This window comes from Bacillus rossius, chromosome 7 (assembly GCF_032445375.1).
Source record: "Bacillus rossius redtenbacheri isolate Brsri chromosome 7, Brsri_v3, whole genome shotgun sequence".
Classification (NCBI taxonomy): domain Eukaryota; kingdom Metazoa; phylum Arthropoda; class Insecta; order Phasmatodea; family Bacillidae; genus Bacillus; species Bacillus rossius.
The window spans coordinates 40,484,557-40,512,209 of NC_086335.1; the positions used below are offsets into that span (position 1 = coordinate 40,484,557).

General features: G+C 35.9%; 1 protein-coding gene across 1 annotated transcript; it reads left to right on the forward strand.

Moving 5' to 3' along the window:
* LOC134534446 (uncharacterized) lies at positions 1 to 25,743 on the forward strand. Its single transcript, XM_063372913.1, has 6 exons — positions 1 to 394; positions 9,749 to 9,871; positions 10,903 to 11,008; positions 11,699 to 11,821; positions 18,645 to 18,852; positions 25,045 to 25,743. Exons 1-6 carry the CDS (start codon positions 259 to 261, stop codon positions 25,360 to 25,362), a joined length of 1,014 nt encoding a protein of 337 aa, XP_063228983.1. The 5' UTR covers positions 1 to 258; the 3' UTR covers positions 25,363 to 25,743.
* The last annotated feature ends 1,910 nt before the right edge of the window (positions 25,744 to 27,653 follow it).

Here is a 27,653-nt window from a genome sequence, read left to right on the forward strand (position 1 = left end):
TTTGGGCATTGTTCCCTTCAGAAGAGTTTTTTTTTTTTATGAAATGACTCCAAGTCATGCTACCGTGATAAAAGCAGCTAACCGATGAACCCATATCAGCTTAGGAAGGACACTATCTTATCAGACAATCTCCGGTGTTATTTTGGAGAGATCCCATGGGAAAGTGATACACGCTGTGTGTGTGTGTGTGTGTGTGTGATGTAATCAGTTCCGCAGCCCCCGCCGGCACCTTATCACACGCCGTCGCAGCGTTCCGGAATGGGGCCTGACGCGTGCACCTTGGCCCTTCTGCTGCTGTTCGCGCAGGGCAGCGATGCGCGCGGGGAGGAAGAGACCAACGCGACGACGCTGCTGCTGCTGCCTGCCACCGGCAGGGGTCATCACGGCGGTTACGGTGAGAAGCGTCGTGTGTGCTTGCGGAGGAAATGTTTCTCGCATCCTGACGGAGTGATGACCGAGTGCGAAGGAACCCTCGCGTGCCTTGACAACTTCCGATTGCTGCTCCTGTGACGTCCCGGCTGCTAGTCCCTCCAGTCGCTTAACTAAAAAAACTATTTCGCGAAGTTAGTTCATGATAGTGAGTAATGCTTAATGAAAGATTTTTCTTAGAGTTAGTGGTTTATAACACTGTTTAACACTACCCCTGCTGTGTTGAGTCAAACAATTTATCTTATCTCTGAGATACTGCGTAAGCTAAAGTAAACCTCAGATTACAACTGATCCTTTTTGACTTTTTTTTTTTATATCTGTGGCCTGACAATGTTGTATGTGTGACAATTTTTATTATTATCAAATTTTGTTTATAGGTATTTTTGACTAAATATATAATGACATCATGATGCATTTGGAATAGAACTAAAACATACTCAAAGTTCACCAAAAAAAAATATTATTTGTTAAATATTATACTAAAAATACACATGATCTATGTTGCAACTTCCCGTGTTATTTTTAACTCTGGCACAGAAAAAATTTATTTGTAGAGTGTGCTGCATAGACTGTACTCCTGTTTTAGTCACAATAATTAGTTTTTTTTTTTTGCTTTTTACTCATTATTAATGATAATTTGGCTTCCCTTGTGTTTCTTTTAACAGATAAATTTTCAAAACAAATAAAAAAATTTATGTAACAAGTTACAACAAAAATTGAAAAACAAAAATTTATAGTGTGTGTAAAACTAATTGTAGGCTTATATCTCTCTGTACACTGTACACACTGTACATTGAACTATCTGTGTACTGTAACTTAAAAATTATGTAATACTTTACTTTTAAATTTTCTGGAATTATATTAATATGCATAAATTCAGTGTTTGCTGCAAAGATTGTTATTGTACAAATATTCACTTACTATTCTTCACATGTAAGGAAATAAACATAACATGATAATCAATTTTTGAATGTACATATTATATAACAAGATTTATATATCATAAAATAGTTGCAATACAATACTCTACACACTTTGTGGAAGTCTCAGTGAACACAATATTTTAATTCAAAATTATCATAGTCTTTTTAAATTACTATTACATAAATTCATGATTTTTATGTTTAATAATGCAAACTGGGCATAAGGATATCGCTACAGAAGTTCTTGGTAATGAACAGGAAATATGTTGGGCACATGTGTAGCGAACAAAAAATTGTTAACCAATTCAAAATTAGTTTAAGAACATAAATTAAAGATATTCACACATAGTTGATTTATTTTGCTCCGGCTGGATAATTTTAAGTGGTTTCATGGTAACCTTAAAACAAGACCACTAATTTGAGAGTCCGTTAATGTCCATCACTAATTTTATTGCAAATTATGTTCTTTATGTAAAAATCATAATCCACAAATAATGATAAATTTGATGCAGTTTATAAATTACTGATTATCATTACTTTGATTTGATACAGTTTAAATGATGCCCAGTTTGTCTCCGACTTCCAATAATGCTTAATACGTTGTGTCTTACTGCATACATTTTACACATAATTTGTCACTCCTAGGTGCAATACTTTGTCAAATCACCCTAATTATTCACACATACATTATTTTAGGTGTTTAGCACCAATAAATGGCTTTATAGCTAACACTTTAATATTTATAGCACAGCTTCTTTACTACATCATCAAGCAAGGGAGAAGAAAAACTGCTAACTCAAACAGTTTGAAACCTCCCCAAACCTAAAACACTGGATGCTGATCGGTGCTCTACTGGCCAAAGCCCAGGTCGTCAAAATATCCCAAAAAAAAAAAAAAAAAGTGCTGCAATGTTGTTTACAAGAAAACATCAAACAAACAGCTTGCTGCCAAGTTCATCAGCCCTCAGAGTAGTCGCACCATTGCAGCTCAAATGGACCATCCCAAGTCTCAGAGCGCAAGCCACTCAGAACCATAGATGCCAGATCTTTTACAAGTAGTGGATAACATGTTACACACATCTAGTGATACAGTTCTCAACAAATTTTTATCTGCAGTGCTCATTTGTATACTATAAAAAACATATAGATTTAACTACTGTTTTACTTATTCTAAGGCACTGTTGGAAGATATTTATGTAACAAGTAATGCACCCCCGAAATAATAATGTGTCTCCTCGGAAAAGCTGCTGATACATACATCCATTCCATTTGATGTCTTAGGTCAAATACCTTTATTTAACGACTTATTGACTGAAAGAATACATTGAGCATGAATCAAGAGAACTATTTTAACTGAAAGGTGAAAGTGCTTTATTCCTGCATTCTATGGTTTAGCATATTCTGTGATCTGGCTCTAATTGAATCACTCACAATCAGATTTTTTCACCGAAGTCCCGTTTCAGCACTGCCAGCCGTTGGAGTTCGCTTGGTGTTTATGGTTACAGTCGGCTTTCATTCCAGTGCAGCGTTTTCTGTTTATTAGCAGGAAAAATGTCACATTTTCACATTTGGTATTGTTGTTAAATTTGTATTGACATTCGATAATACTGCAAAATCACTTGTTTGGTATTTTTCCGAATGTGCAGTATTTGTTTATTTGGTAAGCTCAAATAACTGAAAAGTCTTTGCAATGATTATTTCTAGTGTCTGAACGAAAAGCAATCAGCTCAATTGTATGAATATACATGTGACTTACCTGGAAAGCCAATTCACTATTTCCTTGAAAATGCCCTTTTAAATTCTGCCGTTTCACAGTGTGGATTTTTCTCTAAAACATTTTTAGTCCAGTCCCTTAGGATAGAAAATTGAAGTCCGTATGCTCCTTCGTGAAGAAAGCAAGAGACAAATTTTATTGTGTTCCTATATGTCCCAGGATACCGAAATGCCTTGGTGCCACTTTCACAGTGACGTCATTATAAATTGGCGGCCATTTCAAAATGGCTGCCAATTGCATTCATAAAACAAACTGTATCTTTGCTTTCCTTCATCCGATTTTCATTTTGTTTTTTTAATTAGACAGATGTTTTAACGGTGATTACATTTGTTACCTACTAGATTTTTCATAGGTCTAACCATTTTCCCAAAATTTAGGAAAAACTGAATATTTAAGAATTTTTATTTTAAATATCTTGTTACTGTGAAAAAACAAAGCTGTACACGATAATAAGTGTTTTATGAAAGTTAAAGATAATTTGTTAAGCTTTAATTTGATATATTACACAATGATACTGATCTTCAGTACAGCAACATAGTTAGTGAATTAATCTGGGAAAGTGTACTTTTGTAATTGATAAAAAATGTCACAAATATTTCTGCTTGTTCTATCTTATCTCTAACCTGTGATTTTAATGTAACATAATTTAATTTTTTGTTGCAGGTGAACTGTTGAGTAAGCTATGATAGAGAACATAAAATCAGTTGTTAAGTTCGACCTGCCACCTTCTGCTAAGAGAAGGCGAACCTCGGAAACAACATGGACACTGTGTTTATTGTGCCAGTTAGAGACTGCAGAAAGTGTTTCGGAACCAAAACGTAAAGAAAGTTATGAGAAGTTATACAACTGTATCACAGAGCGAGCAACATGGAATGACTTGAACTTTGTGGAGTTGAAAATGTGCCTAGGTGAGTTGACAGCAACAGACTTTGAAGTAAGCAAAGCAAAGTGGCATCGTTCTTGCTGTCAAAATGCCACACATAAAGGGCATATGGAACGTGCCCACAGAATGTTCATTGAACAGTCACGAAGTTCAATAGAGTGTCAACAAGAATGTAGCTCTTCTCTACATTTACCATACACCAGGGAAAAAACTAGTGTTTATGTGAAATCTGTTTCCATTTTTTGTGACAATGGTCCAACCAACCACAATAAACTACATTTAGTGCAAACTTATATTGCCGGGGAAAAACTGTTGAAAGCTGCAGAACTCAGTAATGATGATAGGTTACTTGTGCGAGTAAATGAAAGTTTAAATCCTGCAGATGCTCACGCCATTGATGTAACGTATCATAAAAATTGTTGGAATACAAATGTGAACAACAAGTTGCGGCAAGTAAATGTTCCATATCAAAAGCGAGATAAATTTGTTGAGGCATCAGACATTGAATTTATTAATTCACTAAGAGATTTTTTGGAACAAGGACATGTTGTTAGTATGGCAGAATTGGAAAATGTGTACAAAAATATTTGTCTAACAAATGGTGTCCCTGAAAGTGAAGTTAAGAGTAGACGGCAGATAAAGAAGTTGATTGAAGAACAACTTTTGGAGTTTGACGTGCTGTTCAGTTCTCCAAAGCGTAAAAATGAATCGGAAAGGGTGTCATCGAAAGCAGTTAAAGATTTCGCAATGGCACAAGCAGAAGACGAAAATGTTGGAGAAAACCTGATGAATTTGTACTCTGCAGCAAAGTGTATCAGAAAACTCGCATTGGGAGCAAAAATTGGAACTTTGAAAGGTCTTTATTACAAGAAAATGTGGATGATATTGTGCCAATGGAATTGTACTATTTCTTCAAGTGGTGCCTTGTTGACCAAGTAGATATGTCCCATGTGAATGCTAGCAAATCGTCAGAAGTAAATAACAGAGCTGTACGACTTTCGCAAAGTTTGATCTATGAATGCATGTCATCACGCCAAGTAGCTAAGAAGGATTCCCAGTTATCTCGCTACATTCATGATGTACCAGTTCCATTAGCTGTTGGAATTGCTGTTCACAAAGAAAGCAGAAGTAAGAAACTTATTAAGATTCTAAATGGGTTTGGCTGCTGTGTTGACTACCATAGGATTTTACAACTAGAAGATCAGATAGTGGGTGAAGTTTTACATAGGATGGAAAAAAAATGATGGTGTTTACATTCCTCCTAACCTGACAATAGGTAGGTTCATATTTTGTGCTGCGAATAATATTGACTTTCAAGAATATACACGTGATGGGAAGAAAACCCTGCATGGAACTGTTATGATAGTCTACCAAGAGATGCAAGAAGATGACACAAGTGTTAACTGGAAAATCACATAGTGAATCTGGGAGAAAAATTAGCTATAACAAACAAGAAGCAGTACATCTGAGGTCAAAACAATTTAAACCATCTATGCCAGTTTTAAATGCATAATTAAACACCAACATGTACAGTAATGTATCTGAAGGAGCAGAATTATATAACACTGCTTGGTTGATACTACAGGCAATATCTTTATCTTCCTTGACTGAGCACCCTGATAAAGAATCAAATGAATTTTTTTGAAGAAAACTCAGTGAACATCAGCTTACCTGAAGCTAACCACACATATACTTGGTCTGCATACAACTCCCTCATAGGTTCAGTCCATCAGAGAACTCGGGTTTGTGTACTGCCACTCATTGCTGAGTCACCTACAGACAGTCAAACTCAAATTAAGTTTATGAAGACCTTAGAGAAAATCAATACTATGGTGCAATGTAACCAAAAGAAGGTTGTAGTCACTTTGGATATGGGACTTTATAGAACAGTTAAACGCCTTGAATTCAACCACACCGACAACCAAAACAAATGGATCCTTCGACCTGGAGAGTTGCATATTATTATGGCTCAACTAATTACTATAGGCAAATATATCGATGGCACAGGTATCCCAGAGTTGTGGGTCAAGTCCAACATATATGGCCCTGCAACTGTGAAACAAATCTTGGAAGGTATGCATGTACGGAGAGCACTAGAGGCTCATAAAGTCGTTCTCATATCTCTTTTTTCACTTTATCAAGAAGCATTTTTTGAGCAGTATCCAGAAGTGAAGCAGATTTTAAGTTTTAAGTTGAAAGTCCTTATTAAATATTTTACTGATGGAGATGTTAAAATGGCTCACAAAGATATTATGTATACTTTAACCTGTGAGGACATTATCAATAAGTTTGAATGTTTCGACTCTTCAAATTAAGTTATGAACCCTACTTTCAAAGTAATGAGGCAGTACATGAAGATGGTACAGTCCATGCTAGCATTTGTAAGTTTAGTACGCACAGGGGATTGGCATCTTCCTTACATGACTTTACAAAATATTTATTTGCAATGGACCTCTTCAACTACTCTGGCATGATTGCTTGGAACCTGGCTGAAATGGAAACACTTAAAACTACAGATCCAGAAATTTGGGAAGAGTTTGAAAAGGGAAACTGGGTAGTTAACAAAACACAAGTACCATTTTTTAGTTTGAGTGCAGATGAAGCCTTAGAGCATGACAACAGGGCTATGAAAGTTATGGGAGGAATTGTAGGAATTACTCTTAATGAAAATGCAAGAACCCGTTTCTTTCTCACCTCTCCTGAGCTTACGCGACTTGTAAAAGAAACCAAGGATATGGCTGGGTTTCAGGGATCTGATAAAACCAAACATCATGAACTGTCAAAAGTTGCTTCAGGAAGGCAAAGCAAAAATGTTTCAGCACTTTTGAAAACCCTTGAAAGAGTCGGTAACCCATTCAAATACTGCAGAGATGAATTGATAAACATAAGAACAATGTGTGTTATGCCTCAGAAGACGAAGGAAGATATGTGTAACATGTCAACCATAGGACAAAAAAAGTTAATAATTTCACAACAGAGTGCATTTTTACTGGTCAAGTAAACCTATGGGATCCCATAAAAAAAATTAAATCTTAGCACCTGCAAACACTCAGTGAAGACAGTACAAATAAAAATGATAGACACTGTTTTGGAACTGAAACAAGACAGGGACCTCTTTGCGAGATTACTCATAGTGGCCAGATTCCGTCCTCGGGTGGATGTGTGCGATACCATCAGTAATTATGAACTTTCTGTTGTACCACGTTCAATGTTTGCTCCTGATGGAACAATGTTGCACTGCTCTCAGAAGAGTAAGCTAATGGAACTACTCGAGTCATTACTAGACAACTTCCAGCATGAAGATAGCCACTCAGACATGGTCGAAGCAATGCAACCCAACTTAAGTAGAAGTGTTGCTATTATTGATGCCATGGCCGAGGTACAGGCGCTAGACAAACCACCTCACATTAAGACTTGTTCAGACTTGGCAGACCACTTTATAAACCGCATTACTAAAAATTTATCGTTCATACAAATGCATCCACTTGATATTTGACTCAGTTCAATAGGGAAAGGTGCCGTGTTAATGTTGAGCCAACTCATTCCGAATTCAATCTGAAACTACTATTTACACAATTTCAAAACAGAAGCTCCTTTCCCATGAAAAGACAAAGGACCAATCGTCCATCCTTTTAGTTGAGCAGTTTCTAAAATATGCAGCATGCACAGGTCGGGATGTGGTAGTTGCTTGGCGTCAGATTGCTAAGGGCACAAATGAATGTGCATCTTTTCTGAGCAGTTCTCATGAAGAGGCAGATGCAAAGATCATTTTGCATGCCATAGAATCAAAAAAGGCTGTAGTTACACATTTAGACATCATCTCTCCTGACACTGATGTTCTTGTTCTTGCTTTGAGCAAGTATCCATCACTCCCACATAACACAAATTTCATCACTAGAAGTAGAGACAGGAACAGAACTATACCACTTCAACCAATGTACAGTAAATTGGGAAATCTAAAAGCTGAAGCACTTGTGGGTTTACACTCAATATCAGGAGCTGATATCACTGGCTCGTTTCACAAAAAAGGGAAATTAAGTTTCTGGAAGCCCTTCATGACTGCAGACAATAATGTTCTGCATGCACTGGCAAACCTTGGTAAAACTGAAGTAGTGTCTGATGATGTAATGCTGGAAATTGAGAGGTTCCTATGCAAAGTGTATGTGCCCAATACAACTATTACTACAATTGGAGAATTGAGATGGTGGCTTTTTACACAAAAGCAAGTGGTGGGTGAAAATCTCCCTCCAACGAGGTCTTCACTTAGATTGGCTATATTGAGGGCACATTTGCAGGCAATGGAATGGCATCAGTGCGACAAACGGCATACAAGTTCAACAAATCCCACAGAGTTTGGCAGGAAATATGACGATGTACAACTTAGTTCCTGTTACTTACAACAATACTCCAGCCCCTCAAGCAATACTTGAGCTTGTTAAGTGCAACTGTGTAAAAACAAAATGTCAAACTGTTCGCTGTAAGTGCTCAAAAAGTAACCTCCCCTGCACAGAAATGTGTAATTGTGGTGGAGATGCTGACTTGTGTGGAAACAGTTTGAACAGTGAAACATTCACATTCGAAAGTGACCATGAAGATGAAAATGGTGTTAATTTCATGTGAAATCAAAATGATTAAAAATATTCATGACAGCTGTAATATTATGTCTACATAATGCAATTATTATGTACCTAATTATAACTCTATTTATGAGACGCGACATGAGATGCTATTTGAGCAATAATTTCAGTTGATTTAATTTTTATTTTTTTTATGTTATGGATAAGAATGCCAAAAATGAGTACATGGTTTGTTTAAAAGTTTAATTTCGCACCAAGAAATATAAGAATAATAAAATTTCATTGGTTTGATAAGACTATTCATATTTGTGTTTTCTTTTTTGTTATCAACTTGTCCTTAACACAATAATAAAATAATAAAGATATATTTACTTGTAGTGTAAATATTATGCATACATTGAAAACAAACAACATGAGGATTAAACAATTCATCACATAAAATAAATAAAGTTTAATAAGGAGCATTTGTCAATTACAAAAATACACTTTCCCAGATTAATTCGTTTACTATGTTTCTATACTGAAGAACAGAATCTTGTGTAATATATCAAATAAAAGCTTAACAAATTATCTTTAACTTTCATAAAACACTAATTATCGTTTACTGCTTTGTTGTTTCACAGTAACAAAATATTTAAAATAAAAATTCTTAAATATTCAGTTTTTCCTAAATGTTTTGAAAATGGTTAGACCTATGAAAAATGTAGTAGGCAACTAATTTAATCACCATTAAAATATCTGTCTAATAAAAAAAATAAAATGAAAATCGGATGAAGGAAAGCAGAGCTACAGCTTGTTTTATGAATGCAATTGGCGGCCATTTTGAAATGGCCGCCAATTTATAATGACGTCACTGTGAAAGTGGCACCAAGGCATTTCGGTATCCTGGGACATATAGGAACACATTAAAATTTGTCTCTTGCTTTCTTCACGAAGGAGCATACGAAATACCCTAACGGCCCCTACTATTTAGTTTAAAAGTGAAAATCTTTTGTTTTGCTCTGATGCACAAAGTCTGTTTTAAGTATTTAATTATTGTTACGCAATTATTCTTCCAGAATTTGAAATTAAGCGTGTACACAGTGTACATTGTGTGGATATTTTCGGAACAAATTCAGGGGACGTACAGCAGGGCTCCTGAACCCATGTTGGTTGTGCCATAGGTCCCCCGTATCATGGTGATTGTGATGAAGACGACGACTGCAGGCCAGAAGAACATTGTATTTATGGCATGTGTCGGTGTGCTCGTGGATTCTATTATGATGGCAGCTGTAAGAGGTGCCCAGGTAACTGTTCCTTTTTATGAAGCTTCTATTCCCATGGTTCTGTTTCTTATGAAGTTGTAGAACTAGCGAACTAGGTACACTCAGTTATAGTCTGATGTATTTAAATTAAAAATCTACTGTTCAAGTGAGTTCTTGGCTTGTGTAAAAATAAAATAATGTTTCAATGTGTCAATTTGCTTTACTATTGGTGTGGTTTTTCACTCATTTTGATTCAGCCAGTCTTTGATTGGGAATATTTGAGTATGAGTGTATCATTTTTTGCCAGGATGTTCTTTTAAATCAAATATTTTTTTAAATAGAACTACTCATTTTTCTTCCAGCAATTTTTAAGTCTTGTATTTTTGGTTTTATGCAAAATCAGTCAATTTCAGTAGACAAAAAGGCCTAGAGCCATGAAATTTGGTACACTCATTCTTCAAGGAAGTGTTTGCATCTCAGTGCAATGTTTTTCAAAATTTGAGTCAGTTACAGAGAGATAGAGAAAGATATATGGATAGAGATGATTTGTATGTGTGTACAAACTTCAAAAAAATTACAAAAATAATTAAACAGACATTGCAATGCATGCCGGGCATTAGATAGTGTAGAATAAATATGGCAGCACAATTTGCTACAAACATAAATTGCAATGCCTATATAGTAGAACATCAGTAGAAATTGTCCTAAATAAATAATTGTAGCATTAGAATCCATTAAAGTCAACTTTGGGAATGAAGCAGAAAGCTTAAATGCAATCTTAGAATGCTTAAAGTTACTAAATAAAATATTTTTATGAAATTTTTATGCTGAAACAATACAAATGGTTCAAAATTTAGTTGTATTTTTACATAAGCAAAAAATGAAACTATACAAGAGTGCAAAAGCTAAACTTTTTTTATATGTAACATTTCTATTAGTTTTACTATTGTGGCACATTTGAAAGATTTTTTTCTTTTTTTTTTCTTGTCCTCTGGTTACATATGCATAGTTCTATCCATATATTTTGCACTGTATTCTTCACGTATGTGTATGATGATGCATGTTATTTCCAGGCCTCAACGAGTATTGCGGAAATGCCAAATGCTGCAGTAACCCATCGTTGTATTTCTGCGGTGGTGATCACTGCAGGTGCAAGATGGGAGAGCCACCCAGTTGTAGGTCAGTATTGTTTGCTGAACATATGTTTCAGTCGCTGCACTATTTTGGCTTGCTCCTGACAACATTGAGTCCTGTTTTAATGTTTCTGAGCTTGTAACGTCATTATTTTTCCATCTTAGTGTATTGTTTATTTGGGAAAAAAATGCCTTATATTTTCTGTATGTAACATGACAATTTTTAATATATCCTGATCATGGTTTTATAAAATTATTTTTAAAATAAAAAAAAAGAAGCTAATTGATCCAGCAATTTAGAATTTGGAAAGACCAACTGTAGTTTTGAGTTTGAATAACCCAGATTATTTACAAAACCTTTTCAGAAGATAATTTTAATTAATACTTAATCTAAAACATCATTGATTCAAAACAACTTCATTGACATATGTCATTGCTTGTTTACACTGGATGTCAACTTAGTTTTTGATTCAGTAAATTATAGAAAATGTACAGTTAATAATATTTGACCATTCTTGTTTTAAATGATGGGGCCAGACATCATTTCTATGTTCTATGAGATTTTTAAGATGTTCTGGTTGTAAGATTTTGGGATGCGCTTTAATATAAAATAAAATGAGAGTTTTCCAAAAATTGAGGTTTCTCTATGACATCCAGTGATACAAACAATGTCTTACGTCCACAAAGTTGTTTTAAATAATACAATAAAATATGTATGTACTGGTTTTGGTTTCAGGGAACCCTCTTCCAGTAACATGGGGAATGTACAAATGATGACAGCATTCCAGGTTATCCTTGCTTCTGCATTTGGTGTTGCTTTATTTGCCCTTTTGATTCAGTGTTGGAGAACATGTTGTGGGTACGCATCTAATGTTTTATTATTTTTGTTTGCATTTATTTATTCTTTTAAAGTTTTATATCACAGTATGGTCAAGGCTATGCAGTTGCTGCACATTACTATAAATAACTTTTTTGATTTGAACAGGATATAAAGTACAGTCAGCTGAAAGTGTTACACAGAACCAGGCGCGGATCCAAGGGGGGGCGATAGGGGCGATCGCTTCCTTCATCCTTCAACTTTTCAGCTGTCCTGAGCTCAAGGGAAAAGCGTGGCTTGGAATGTTGGAAGGGGGTGGCGGGCGACAAGCTGGGCTGTCCCGTTACTGGAGTGGGGGGTGGAGTGAGGAGAGTTGCAGTGCGACCACAACCAACCCCCCTCCCCGACTATATGCCGCGCCAACAGATGACTGCCTTGTCTTCTTGCCAGTAACCTACTGTATAGTCAGTGACAGGACAGTGTTCAGTGAAAGTAGCATCATGTTCGACGAAACTACTGATGCTTCACGAGTCCCAGTTAACACTTGTTTTGAGGTATGTACACAAAGATTCAGTGCACGAAGATTTTTTACAATTTTTAAATGTTCGACAATTTGTGAACAGTGAGGACAAGGACCAAGATGAAGTATATGAACCAACTGTAAGTGGCAAATATATTGGGCAAGTAGTACTTTCTGCTCTAAAGCATCACTATCTTGACCTAAGCCATTGTGTTAGCATATCCACAGATGAATGCAGTGTCATGGTGACAGAAATTCGTGGTGCTGTGGCTGAAGTCAGGCGAGAAGCTGTGAATGCTGTTCACTCTCCATGTGATGTCACAATCATGCTCTTAATTTGGCCATATCAAAATCTTCCAGCGTCCAAGCAGTTCGAAATACTACTGCAACAATGAAAACGATAATCTCGTTCTTCACTGCATCATCAAAACGCTCAGCTTTACTCAAGAAAGTTTTATGTCACCAACTCTCTGGACTGTGTGAAACTCGTTGGATCGAAAGACACGATGGCGTTTTGCAGTTCCAAATATCTTTTCTGAAAGTAGCTCAGAGTGTGTCGCATCTTGGAAAGATGCTGAAAGTGCTGCAAAAGCAAAGACTTTTTTGACTGCACTTTGTGAGAGTGAATTTATTTTCACAGTCATCGGCTTATCTGATATGCTGGGAGACACTCTTCCTTTGAGTAGACTATATCAGAAGACTTCAATAGACCTTAAGGTTGCCCAAGATATTCTGGCAGATACTCTTTCTGTTCTAAATACAAAACGTACACAGTGCGAACAGCTATTTTCTCAACTTTTCAACAAAGCTGATGGTCTTGCTCAGGAGCTTGGTGTAGATTTAACTATACCTCGACTTGTGAAAAGGCAAACACACAGACAAAATTACCCATCAACAAACCCTGTTGAATATTTCCGAAGACCTGTATTCATTCCCATTCTGGAGCACATTGTCGAAGATTTAAAACATTGGTTTCGGAAGAAACGCAACAGCTTCACAGCCTGTCAGCTTTGTTACCAACTTCCTCTTCTAGTCAAGTAAATGTCAAAAAAATTTCAAAAAGTATGGCTCTCTTCTTGGAGTGAATGGGCTAGAATATGTGGAAATACAACTTAATGCCGAGGTTCGATCATGGGAGGCGAAGTGGACCCGTGAGAAAGAAATTAACAATACAATACCCTCCACAGCTCTCAATGTTCTCGCTTCGTGTGACGAGGAGCTGTATCCAGGCATCTACATTCTCCTGAAAATCTTAGTCACCTTACCTGTAAGTGTCGCTTCGGCAGAGAGAACATTTTCGACATTGAGAAGACTTAAGACGTTGTTGAGATCTACCACAAAGGAAGACAGACTGACCGGACTTGCATTATTGCATATCCATTATGGCTGCGAGATTGATAAAGAAAAAGTCATTGATCGCTTTGCAAGCGAGAGAACCCGCAGGATAGAATTAATTCTATGATGTAGAAAAACTGTTGTTTTTTGCAACTTCTAGTTATGCACAATCATTATATGTACAAGACATTTTCATTTTAGTTATTACTACAAATGTTATGCCCATTCTGTAATTATTGTATTTTATTTATTATTTTCTGATAACTTTTTCATTTACCAGAACTAATTGTCTGTGAAAAATTTTACCGGCTATACCAAAAGTGTACTTGACATTTTAAGTACAAAATTGCTATAAAAAACACCATTTTGCATGCGAAAATCTATAATTTTTCCGTGGGGTGGACCCCCCGACTCTCCCATTTAAAATACTTTTGAAACCTACATTCGCCCCCTCCTGACATCAAACGCTGGATCCGCCCCTGCACAGAACTCATGAAAATTGGGACCTTGTTACTCCTGAAAAGTGTTTAATCTGGTTACTGCCATGCCGGATTAGCGATTTTGCCAGATTATCGAACCTCAGTATAGTTTAAACAGGAATATCAATTATGAAAATGTGAAACGTAACTTGCTACAGAAAAGATGGAACAGCACTGAATTGAAAACCGACAGTGCTGAGTGAACTAAATATGCTAGCAGCTCATTATTGCAACTAGCGGCCAAGGTTCATGGCCAGGATCCACATGAAAACATCCGAACAGGGACGGCTCAATCTGTGTCAGTTCACAGAATGTGCAAAGCCATAGAATGCCAAATAAAAACCTTTCACTGCAGTACAAAAATATGGAGTATGATAGGCTTCCTTAACTGATGGTTAGTTTTTGTAATGTCTTCTTTCTTGACATCCATACTTAATTATTTATTCTTACAATCATCAACTAGTTCGTCAACACATGATACCATTGTATCACAACTGTTGCCAAATTTACATCATAACGTTACGTTTCCATAGTATCAAGTTAACATTAACACAATTTGAATTATGTTGATTAACTTCAGAAGATATAGTTTCTAGTTTCTGTATCAAAAGGGTGTGCTATATACGAGTTAATGGTGCCAGACACGGGTCTGCCATTTGGACAAAATCAACTAACGAAAAAGTGAACTCTGCGCATGCATGGAATTCGGGCAACAGATTGACAATGGATAGAACACTAAATTACATTCCCTTAAAATAAGGTACTGGCCGTGTCCTATCGTGCACTACCAATACAGTTAGGGTACAGGTGTAGCATATTCAACACCTAAACCCTTATTTTTGTGTTTTTTAATACCAGTCTAAGTGCCAGTTATTCATGAACATTAATATTAACATATTTAAAAAAACTTGTTCTCACTTCATCAAGAGCAATGTGCAATGATTGAGAATGTGTGTTACAAGCAGCAAGTACCACATTTTCAAACTTGGAACGGGTATAGAAGAATAGACTTATTTGTTTCAAAATCCTGTGATCTCACTTCTGACTTAATAATTATTTGTAAGTTTTGTTTTGATTGTCACTGCAAAGTACATCAAGATGTTTTACCATTTCACAACTTCAAAGTGTTTAGCAAGGGATGTATTTTAGGAAGGCAATGTATTTACTCTTCTGTCAGTTATGTATAAGTAGCAAATTTACTCGATTTTAAGAAGTACCTCTTTTGTCCTGTGTTACTCTGAAAATTGAGTACATATTACAATAATTTGCCATTAGCTGGATCACTGATTATAATACAGTACAACCTGTCACATCCAGTCCTGTGATATATGGACAGATCTTCAAACTATTTTTTTTTTTTTTTTAAATTTTGGTTAGCTAAATTTGTGTGTAAGATAGTGTACCAGATGGGAGGGATGGAAAAATGAAAGTTGCAGCTGGAATGTTGTTTATGCAGCTAGTCTATCCCGAGTGGGGTTGCGGCCTTGACTCAGAAAACCCCTTCCTTTAATCTCAACCTCGGCTGCCGTCTGCTTGCCACTTGCTACCCGCAGTCTGTGTTTGTGTTTTAAAGTGACAGTTTGTGTTTTGCAAGTGAGTTTCTAAACTGTATGTCAGAAGTGTTTGCCGTTGTTATCGTTATTGTTACCCAATGTTACTGTACATATTTTATAGTTGATATTTTTATTTTTGTTATACTTTCATTGTTTTGTGCTAAAATGTCAGAGAAAAGGAAGAAAACTGTTGTGACAATGGATTAAAAGTTTTGTGCTCTAAAGAGGTTGGATTCTGGTGAAACAGCTAAGAAGATTGCTGCTGTAAAGGGAGTAGTAATGAGCACTGTAAGTGACTAGAAAAAAATGAGGAGTGAGATAATATGACATCCCTTTGTCATGTTATGGACCAAGGTGTGCTTGAATCACTGAAACGTACTTATCGCCATTAGTTACTGACTCTGTTGATTGCTGGAATGGATGAGGGTGAAAGTGATACAGAATCCTTAAAAAAGGTAAGCATGTTAGATTTGGTGATGTGTATATCCCAAGCATGGGATGAAATAAAACCGATTACACTGGTTATGCCATAGAGGAATCTATTAGATCATGAGGAAACTGAAAAATGGACTGGGGGGAAACCAGAAGCAATCACTGAAACTCTTTGCAATAAGGAAGAGCACCAGATTGCAAGTCTTTTAAAATTAAACCTGCCTGGATGTGAAGAAATCAATGACGACAAAGTCGAGAAGTTGTTAAGTGAAGATAAAGTTAGCGAAATTACAGACAGTGACATTTTAGAAATGTTGTGCAATAGCGATGAGAACATCTCTGAACCTGAAGAGGATGGCAACAAGCCTATTGTAATGAATCACTCTGAGGCATTGAATACCATCGATAAGTTCAACATCAAGATGAAGCAAGTGAAACTGACTTGATGCTTTTAAGAAGGTTGAGAAACATGGGTTCCAAAAAACCTTTGCAGTGTGTGAAGTAGCCAAAAATCACAAACTTGTTCAAAAACTGAAGTAGACATAATGTAAGTAGAACTTTTTAACCAATTTTTTTTTTTTTGTATTTTAAAGAGTACAGTGTTATGTTTTGTAAGTAATTTATACATATTTTGCTGTGTTCAAGAATAATTTACCAGTATTTCAATACAATACTACAGTATACTGATTAGTACAGTACATATTTACTGTAGAATTAAAATACATAAGTATATAAGTGTATATATAAGCCTGCATTTCATCGTGAACTGTTTTGTTTTTTATATTAAATAGCTGTACCTACAGTAGTGTACTGCACTTCTAGATGTTTGTACTAATACAAATGTCAAACCAATAGAAACGTCTAAAAAAACATTCTACAACAAACACATGTTCTATTTCTGGCTCTCTAGTTATTTATAAATAGCCTTGTGATATCCAGATTTTTCCATATCCAGATCGGCCGGTCACCATATTAGTCCAGATGTGATAGGTTTTACTGTGTACACTTTCGAGCTATGACAATGTGTTGCAGCATATAATCAATTACATCCTTCTTTTACAGGCAATTTCATCAACATTACTGTGAACGAGAGGTAGTAATTCAATTCAGCATGTTGAAAAAGAAAAACTGGTGGCTAGTAACTATCACATTTTATTAAAATAAGAATAATCACCAGTGCAACATGTTTTAAGTTAAGCTGCTGTCCATTTAAGAGAGACTGAGTAACCAAATGCATGGTCGACCTATAAAATCTGTGCCAAAAGTCTGCTAGGCAACATGGTGGAGTTTATTTAAGAAAATTAATATGCCAATCATTGACAACAATTTTTTTGGAAAAAGTTATGAAATATAAAGTGTGTGTGTACTTTTTTTAAAGCATGTTTCATGCACAATGAACGAGTGTGTGTTATCTTCTTATAATTTAATTTTATGTTGGTACAGTTTGTATTGATGCATTGTAAATGGATTACTAACAACATAGTTACACAATATGCAAGTCACTGAGTACCAACCAAGCCAGTTGAGAAAGCCCCGTAGTTATTATGGATAACAGATGTTTATTTTGTTTGTGTTAGCATTTATGAGGGTAGTTTGAAAAGTTTCCGATCTCAGCATGAAGATGGCAGCACTCGTGAACAAAAATTGGGGAGTATGTTTGCTAATGCTTTAGAATGTACTCTCTTAAATTTCAGCCATTTTTAACATGCATTTGTTTTCTAACAATTGTTTGCGTGAGTCAATACATATGTTTTTGTAAAAGTGGAAAATTGATTTTCGAGCTGTCATTAAATATTTTTTTGTGAAAGTCAATACTCCACACAAACTAAAGACGAGTTGTACACTGTGCACAGGGGGACTGCAACATCATTTACCACGGGAATATTTTGGACAGCGGAATTCAAGCATGGCCCTACTAGCTTGGGTGACAATGAGCGTTTGCGACACAAAAAAACTGTGAAGGGGAATCAGCTCCTAAAAAGGCAAAGTCTGTTGCTTTGGCGGGGAAAGTGATGGTGACTGTTTTCTAGGCCAGTCAATTATCTTGAAAAAGGAAAAAGGAAAAAAAAAAAAAAAAAAAAAGACTGGAGCATACTACACATCATTACTTGACAATCTGAAGACAGAAATTGCAGAAAAAGGTTACATTTGCAGAAACAAAAAGTTTTGTTTCACCAGCTCACACCTCAGCGGTTACCATGGCGAAAATCTATTAATTTTTTTTTTAAACTGCTTTACCGCCCTCCTTACTCACCAGATCTAAACCCAGTTGACTCTTTTTTTGTTCCTTAGATTAAAAGTTGTGCTCGGAGGAGAGAGATTTTTGTCGTATGAGGAGGCAATCACCTTCATAAACAACTGTTTTGCAGGGACTCAAACAAACGATTGTTAAAAAAAACTGCGTGTCCAAAATGGCTGAAATTTCAGAGAGTGTATTCCAAGCATGTGCAAACACATTCCCCAATTTTTGTTGATGAGTACTGCCATCTTCATGTTGAGAACCCTCATGCAACAGTTTGTTGCGACTGAATGTGTTGTGGTTTCAGGAAGAAACTTCAGTCTCGGCAGTCAGCCGCACGAAACAGCAGTGGGCCGTCGATTGTGGGCGTGGAAGGACTGTCCGTGTCCCGCATGTCTCTGGAGGTGTCGCCAGTCGTGAGGGACGCCCCGCCTCGGTACGACGACCTCAGTCACGTACAGTTCGAGAAGCCACCTCCCTACCAGGAAGTGGTCAGCTCCAGTTCATCTATCCAGGTAACGTTCGATGGCATTTGCCAATCTCGGGAGTGCAGATGTTTATGGAGAGCCGACTTCGCTGCAAGGGGTTCTGTGTTCAAATCCTGGGCAAGGCTTGCATGTGTATGTGCGACTTTTTCCTGTTCCTGAGAATGAAGAAAAATTTAAAAGGTAAAGCGTTTTGATGATGTGGAGATGTTAAAAACAGCTTCGTAAAGGGCACTGGAGGATTTCAAAGTTGAAGAGTTCCAGAGGTGCTTCAAACAGTAGGAAAAAAAGACTTGACAAATGCATTGCATTGCATCGCATCTAATGGAGAGTTCTATTAATAGGCACTTTGTAGCAGTAGTTTAATTTCACCTACCGGCCATCACTGGTTGAAACAATTGTGCCTATAACCTACTTTCAGGTAGATTTCGAACAAAGACTACCTATTGCCTATTGTAGCCATTACCATAGTGCGACTTCCGGAAATTTTTACACAGTTTTTATTTTCATGGCTCATAGACCTCCAAACTGATACATAAAATTTAGTAATGGAAAATCTTGGTCGAGTTCGTGGGTGAGTAAAATCCGACCAAAGGAATAGATAATTGAAAAACAGAAAAATCACTTTATTTCCTTTAATATGACAAATATTGCATATCTGTATAAAGTAATTATATCTTGTTAGAGTAAAACTAAAAACTTTTGTCAAAATATTTAGTAACTCCCTTAATGGGCAGACCATCTAATCATTCAAATTATTTGCAAATCTTATAAATATTATCTAAAGCCTTTGTCTGAAACAAAATTCTTATAAGATAAATCATTTCTGCAGCAAGGGGGTTAAAAAAAACAGGGGTTAAAATAAAATAAAAATCATAACTTCTGTACCATGTACATTATTGAATCCGTTAATACTTATTTTAAACATTTTTATGTCATCTAAAACTTTTGTCTGAAGTTTCCTAATTTAGATACAACAAACCATTACTGCAATAATACTGGAAAACTAAGTTTGAAGGAAAAATCATAACTCTGTAAGGAAAAATACGAATACTGCTATCAAACCCATTAATTTTATTGTTAAAATCCTTCAAATTATCTAAAACTTTTTATGGAAACAATTTTTGAGGGGTTGAAATTAAAAAAAATAATTAAAAACTTCCTTACTATGTACACTATCAAATTCGTTCAACTTATTGTAAACCTTCTAAACATTATCTTAAACCTTGGTCCAAAATGATTTTTTAAACAACCGCAAAGGCATAAATATAGTGTTTGAAGGTCAAAAAAATTCATCACTAGGTACCCTAGTAGGCATAGTCTAGGAAATTAATTTAAAGTTATGCAATGTTAGATGAATTTAATATTTATTTATTTTTATATATATATATATATATATATATATATATATATATATATATATATATATATATATATATATATATATATAAAATTTTACTGCATGGAATGTGAAAAAATGTTTAATCAATAATTTTGATTAGGTTTTCAAAAAGTTCCAGAAGTTCCAGTTTCTAGAATTTTCAGACCATTCCAGAAGAAATAGGTACTATCGAAATCTCTCTGTAACTGTAGGTTATTCTGAAAGGACTTTTTTATTTAAATTTTCATTATAATGGCAATATAGTATAAATCAAGAAGTTAATGTCTGACATTTCTCTCATATTATAAGTAATTTTCATACCTTTTCACCTACTTCCCCCCCCCCCCCCCCCTTCCCAATCCCTCAACACCCATCACAAAAATTTCTACTGTTCTTAATTTATATTTGAGATTGACACATTATACATACTGTGTTCTTATTTAAATCTAATCTTTGTCCCAATTTTTTTTTTAATATAAGAGTTTTTTCCTACTCATATCCACATTGCCATGATTCACCCTTAAAATTAGCCCTTGTCATTTCTTTATTGGCATTTTGATACAATTTCAGCAATTGTATTCACATGTGGTACAGATGTGATTTTCCTTATCCCTAAATACAATTTAAGGAACTTAGGTAGTTATAACACTTAAACAAGTTTTATTTATAGTATTTATGCCTCAGATACAGTGCATAAGGGGGGGTTAAGGGTTTGGAAAGGACCTAAGTGTGTCCCATCCCGAAGCATGTATGCATAGTGATGCTGGGGATTGGCAGTGCAGGGAGAGGGTCACAAGAATCAAGTGCTTTGTGAGGGGATTGGCCAGCCATGGCAGCAATTAGTGCCATGTGGGTAACTCCCCTGTCTTGAACTCTAGACCATAACTAGTTAAGTTGGGTCAAGGTAAAACTTGCATAGACGCAGTGAAAACCCTGGGCAGACATGCGGGGTGCAATAGGACATGCATTAATATCGTAGAATACAGGAGACACAGGATGGTATGGATGAAGAATTGGTCAGAGTAAAAAAAAAGGCTTTCATGCGAGTGTTTGGGGCACTTGGACACGAGGTCCGCTGTTTATGTTTAAATTCATTTGTGGATTTTGATAACAAGGGATGCAAGCGCCTCTATTGGTGGTTGGTTCTCTCACCACCCACCCTAAAAACTAAAGAAGGAAGCAAACAAACAAACTCACAAATTAGGCACGTGATAAATAGATTGAATTATGTGACTTGCTATTATTGTTGTTGTGTTTTTATAGTGATGTTCCACTTTATATTTATGTGTGTGTGTAATGTGTATATATACAAGGGCGCCCATACCCGGGGGCAGGGGGGGGGCCGTGGCCCCCCCCTAGCTTTCAGGGAAGGAAAAAAATATAGTGTAGTCAGGTGTTTTACTTTAAAGAAAATTATTTAAATTCGGTATTATGTAGAAGTGATTCAACACGAAGATATTATTGTATATCGTTTTTTACATGTCTATTTCATTTGTTATGTTAGTTCAAGCATTAGTTTCTGCTGCTGCGATATAAGGTGTTGTGTACAGGGAGAAAACGCTGTTCAAGCGCAACGCCCGTGGCGAGTCATTCCCCTTCGTATTCCTACCCAAGCTCGCGCGATAACACAACACAACAGATTTAGACCAGTCAGAGTTAGACGACGCGACAGTTGACATGTGCTTGTAGACGGCGAAATGTTTTGCTACTTTTTCGTCATAATAATGTGTATGTTCACAAATAACATCTCAAAACAGAGATTTTTCAATAGTCTTTAGGTCTACCTACAGTTTTATGCATCTGGTCTAGATTTAGTTTAGTGTATTCAGTCAGTATAAATAACTTAAGTGCAAATAAATAAGTGAAAAGTGTAAAGATAAAAACCATTGTTATTATGTAGTGTTTCTTAGTTTTCCTCATTCGTCACATCCGCTCAGAATATTCACAATTTTTAAGGTAAGCTAACACCTTTAAAGTTACTCAAATAAGAATTATTGTTCAGAAAAGTCTACAACGTAAAATTTATGTTGGAATTTTTAATTTAGAGGAAAACCACTTTTTCCCTTCAAAAGTGTTTAAAGGGATAAGGATTCCGCTACCTTCAGTAGACTCGAAAGCAATTTACACTGGAATCTCGATTTTACGTATGCTCACAGTCGCTTGGATTGCATTCGTAAAATCGTTATCTTCATAAAATTTCAAACACCCCACCCTGTGAAGATACATGTTATAATTTATTGAACGGAATATATATAATATTAAATAGTAAAAACAATGACTGCTGTCTGCCCTCTGCCCTCCCCTTATTTTTTTTTTTAACATTCCACAACTTGCTTCATTGCACGAGTGATATAAAAGCGACATCACAGCGACTAAACACAGTTGCACCACGCATTGCATCATGTTAACTTTTGTGTGGTGACAGTAGGTTGTCCGACATGCCTTTCTTGGATATCTTTCCTTTTCGTAAGACGCGTGTTACTAAAATAAATTTATATTTGAGTTTGCAAACTTGTCCACTCCTTGCCAGAGACGACTGAACACAGACGAGACTATCCAGGGTCGGGTTGATGAGCTGGAAGAATTCCCTGCCTTGCATTTTTATGGACTTCACCTTATCATATTTATCAGTTAATCTTTAACAAATCAGCTTGAAAAATATTAATGAACGCACTTTTAGTAACATAATCGAGGAGAACAAGCACACAGTTCAGTGTACACCTGTACTGTTTCATAAAAGTGATCATAGGTAGGGACTGGAAAAATTCGCGGTTTCAATGACCACTAGGATAGACTAAACGATTCTCCTATGTACTCTGGCAACTATCACATGGTCATTGGCTACCGACTCGGGGAAACTGTTTACTGCGATTCTTATGATTCGATACTTCTTTTGTTGAGTGTTTGCCATTGGCTCAGAGTCCTTCAGGTAAATTGCGGTCCAATCACTGACGCAGCATTAAGCTAAACGAGTTTGGATTCCAGCCTGTCTCGAAAGGAATCCGCGAATTTTTACGGTCTTTAATCATAGGCTTATTTGGTGAAAAAAAACGCTGCTCTTTAACGACAGACATTCATTAAAAACACAGTACATTTTAGTGCGAGAAGCCCTTGAATTTGTGATAGCCATAGGGAATTATTTGTTTGTATAGTAAGTTAAAAAAAAGCTTAGTTGAAAATCCGCTCGTCACGTCTACTTGCTGCGTCACTTATACCATTTTTGAGCGTTTTTTACTGGGAAACCGATGCAGCGAAGGTAATTAATGCGAAAATTGTCAAGATAATGCCTAATGGCTTGGGTTGCTGGATATTAGCGGAAAGGAGAGGAAGTAGCTACTCAATATCGTTTCTTTCTCTCACGCTTCTCAAGGTTTCAAGCTCAGTTGCTATGTTCACGAGCTGGAAATGTTGGAATGGGTAAGGAATGTTGAGTATAGTTCATTTGCGGTAAAATAAATATTTTTACAGCCTTGGCATAATTTTTCAATCTAAGAAATTTCGAACTTTGCGACAAATAAAGTGTACCTAGTCCATTTTTTCTTTTCGATTTTGAGTTTGATGCCGCAATAACTTATACAATATTCACTAACGGTAAATGGCTGTTGTATTAGCTTTAAAATATGAATACGCTGTGCATTAAAAATTAATATCTTTATATGTTTTCATAGTGTTTTTTTAATTTTTTTAAAAATATATTTTGGTGTCAAATTTTCCGAATTTTAGATGGTTCCTGAAAAAAATGTATTCGTAAAATCGCGGCTTCGTTCAGTCCGGGCTCCGTAAAATCGAGGTTCTAATGTACTCTTAATTCTGAAGTTAAGTTCTGAACATGTTATTTAAGGGTTTATCAATGCCGTATTTACGCGCAGGCTATCTAGGCTGTAGCCTATGGGCCCGCACCACAAATGGGGGCCCGCACCACACGACACGAAAAAAAAAAATTATACTGCGATGTGGATCTTCTTATATTCTTAAAATACGCGTCGACATAGTATGTCCAGTTGTTTTGTGTGGATTAATTGCGCCGAACTAAACTCTTCTGTGGAAAGCTGATATATGAGTTATGTCAGCATTTAGAAATTTTCGATTATTTTCATTGGTTTTGGTGTCACTTAATTCCTTAACATCTAAATACTGTTTGGTTAAATAGTCTAGTTTAATAATAAACTAATTTTTTCTGTGCTTTACTACTGAATCCATCTGTGCTAATTTTAAATGATAAGCAATTATGATTCATATCGAAACATAGTAATATTCATTTAATTGTGAAACAATTTTTGACTGTAATTATAAGCGTAGTTCAGGTGTTACATTTAAAAACAACTGTTTTCTGACTGTGATAACATACTCAAATCGTTTCTCTCCCAAAGTTGAATCTTTTGATCAACACGTTTTAAACTTTATAATTATTTTAATTTAATTTGTACGCGACATTTATTTAGGGGTAAAGAGAGCAATTAGTTGAAGGACTGTATTCTTGATATCCGTGTACCCGAGACGCTTCAAAAGTATAAGGACTCTATTCCTGCATTTGTGTTTCTAAAAATTCATTTGTTTCAATAAAATAGTTAATATTTAATTAATAAAGTAGCCAATAAAGATTTTTTTATGGCGAATGAGTACTGTGGTCTATTATTTTAGTAACAGGACAAAAAATTTTAACAGGGTCAGAACTGGAACTATTTTATGGCTAGTAACAAGCCGCAGTTAAGTCTTCCAAAATATTAAAAATACTTCATACCCCTAAGTCTGGCCCCCCCCTACAAATTATCATATGGGCGCCCTTGTATATATAGATACATCTATAAATTCATTGCTTGGTAAGATATTTTTATTTGTAGGTAGGTAGGCCATTGGAGGAAACGCCACCATATGTTTACGCTACGGCGCCGGTGGAAGATGGCTGCAGGGGCGTAGAGAACTTGGCATTCATCGCCAACGAAAACCAAGATTCGCCTCACGCCAGCTCCGTGCCAGAGGGTGGGGGCGCAGGCCCTGGAGTGGGGGGCGCAGGCCCGGGAGACACCGTGGTCGTCTTGGCCCCGGCCAGCCTGGTGGATCAGCATTCCGCGGGCCAGTCGCACGCCAGCTTTCAGGCAGCCGCACCGGCAGATGGGGTCGTCGTCTGTCAAGTCCACAAGACTGAATCCTCTATATGAATTACATTGTATTCTCGAATACATTGTTTATGTCAACATTAGGTTTTTATTATGGTATTAAACACCTCTGTTTTCAACCTGTATTTCAATGGTGATTTAGCAAAACAGTGGAGACTTGATTGGACTATACAGAAATTGTAAAATGTTACTTCATGGTTTCTTAAACAGTTTATTTATTACTGTTCAGTACTGAAGTATAACCTGGTAGAAGCTGACAAAGCAGTGTTTACAAGAAAATGTTGTTGATTAATGAAGGTTTGATATTTTAACAAATGGACTTGTTCCAATAAACAACAAACACCTGTATATGCTTGACGAAATACAGCTTACAAGACAAGTTGACAAGCAGATTGCAGTGAATTAAACATGCATGCAATGACAGGCCAGGTGTTTTTTTTTTTTTTTTTTTTTTTTAATTTGTTGAGTGTTACATGAGTCAGTGCATTTTTGTATGTTATGCTTCAAATGACCATTAAAAGTAGGTTGAAATTATTACTGGGGCTAAAGTATCAAAATCAACATGACCTCTCATCTTAAAGACTGGATTTATCTCAGATATAGACAAAGAAATATGAATAAAATTTTTTGATTCCATTGTCAATAATAACAAATTATTATGTGTGACTAAAGTTTGTGTTTAATTGAAAATATTTTGAACCTTTCTTAGTTCTTATAATATACTTTTAATGTTTTAATTTTAAATGTCCCTCCCCATGTTGAAACTACCTGTTTCAGGTATTCACCAGTCAAGTGAAAACAACATATAGTTCAAAACTTTTACACTTCAGTTTAAAACCAATACTTTCAAAAATTTCCAATCAGCTTTGTAATCTTATTAGATGTATACAAAGCCAAGGCCATGCTTAAGTAGAATTATATGCAACATTCATATACATACGTTTATTAGCATTAATGGACAATAATTTTCAAATTTTGATTTGGAAAGCGCTTCATATTTTCTATGAAATAGTGTTATTATAATACAAGTTGTCTCCAATTTACAAAAGTCACACAAAAGTAACTTAACTGGAGAACTGATCACAAAGTTCGCAAAAAAAATTGGTTGTCTGTAAAGTCGGGTTACGGACGATAGTTTAACGTGACAACATCATAACAAAACATTGATGAAATGATTTCATACTTTTATGAATAAAATTGAATCATTTTTATTGAATTATCACTAGTTTGTATGGATTAAAAAAGAAGAAGTGAAATGAAATCTACAATTTAATTGATAAATTTACTTTTATTTGCACTCATTAATTCAAATATGTTTATTACTTTAATGAACAGGTTATTTTAAATATAACATTTATACATGTTTGCTATTTAACTTCTTCCAATCTGTGTTATTCTGTTAAGGATAGGACGATGATAGGAAAAGTAGGAAACGAATGGTAGTTTTTCGAATTTAATATGCCTCGAAAAAGTCAAATCGATGGTTGTTCCAATCGAGTGGAAGAAAGATAGATGCAGCGCAAGCATACAAAGAGCGTAACGGGACACAGCGTAACGGGAAAATGTGCGTTACGGGACACTTTTTCATGCGTGCAGCCGGCGTTCATTGATTTATTAGACGTCACGTCAAAAAAAAATATTGGTGCAGGAAGAGACATAACTTTATTTTCCAGCAGCTGGTGAGGAAACGAGTCACAGCGGGCAATTCAAAACTGTTTATGAACTTTGAGTGTATACATCTCTATGAAATATGTTACTGTATGCCAGCTAGAGATGCCATTTCACAACAATAGTCTGCATTCTCTAGGCAGTATTTAAATTATGTTATTTTTAACAGGAACTTTCATGTACATCAACTAGAGAAAAGAGATGAACATAATTAAAATTAACTCACTTTCCTGAGAAATGGTCCTGTCCACATTGTGATTGGCCTTCTACCAGTGACGTCAACACTAAAAGCAACGTTGCCACACTTCCAGAGACTTTTTGTCAACCCAACAATGTTGATTCTGATAGCTGCTATAGCTGTTTCAAGAATAGACATTTAGCTGTCTATCGGAATCAGCGTCAAGAATAGGCCCCCGGTACTCGGAGCACCAGTTAGACAGTGATAACCGAGATGCCATTTATATGTACACAGCGTCACATCTCGTCTCAGCGACAATGCGTGGAATATCCTGGAGAGAGAGATTATAGACGAGGAAATAGTTCATGATGCTCCAAAAAGAAAGTCACTAGGGATCCACGGGATTCCGTATGAATTTACGAACAATATTGGCCAATAATGAAAAAGGATTTTTTTGTAATGGTACGTAGTGATTCACTTAAGAGAC

Bases quoted from the DNA above. Each gene is read 5' to 3' on its own strand.
- LOC134534446 (XM_063372913.1), top strand. From the start codon at position 259: ATGGGGCCTGACGCGTGCACCTTGGCCCTTCTGCTGCTGTTCGCGCAG. The intron at 9,872-10,902 runs GTAACTGTTCCT...TGTTATTTCCAG, and splicing joins CAGCTGTAAGAGGTGCCCAG to GCCTCAACGAGTATTGCGGA. The intron at 11,822-18,644 runs GTACGCATCTAA...TTGTGGTTTCAG, and splicing joins TGTTGGAGAACATGTTGTGG to GAAGAAACTTCAGTCTCGGC.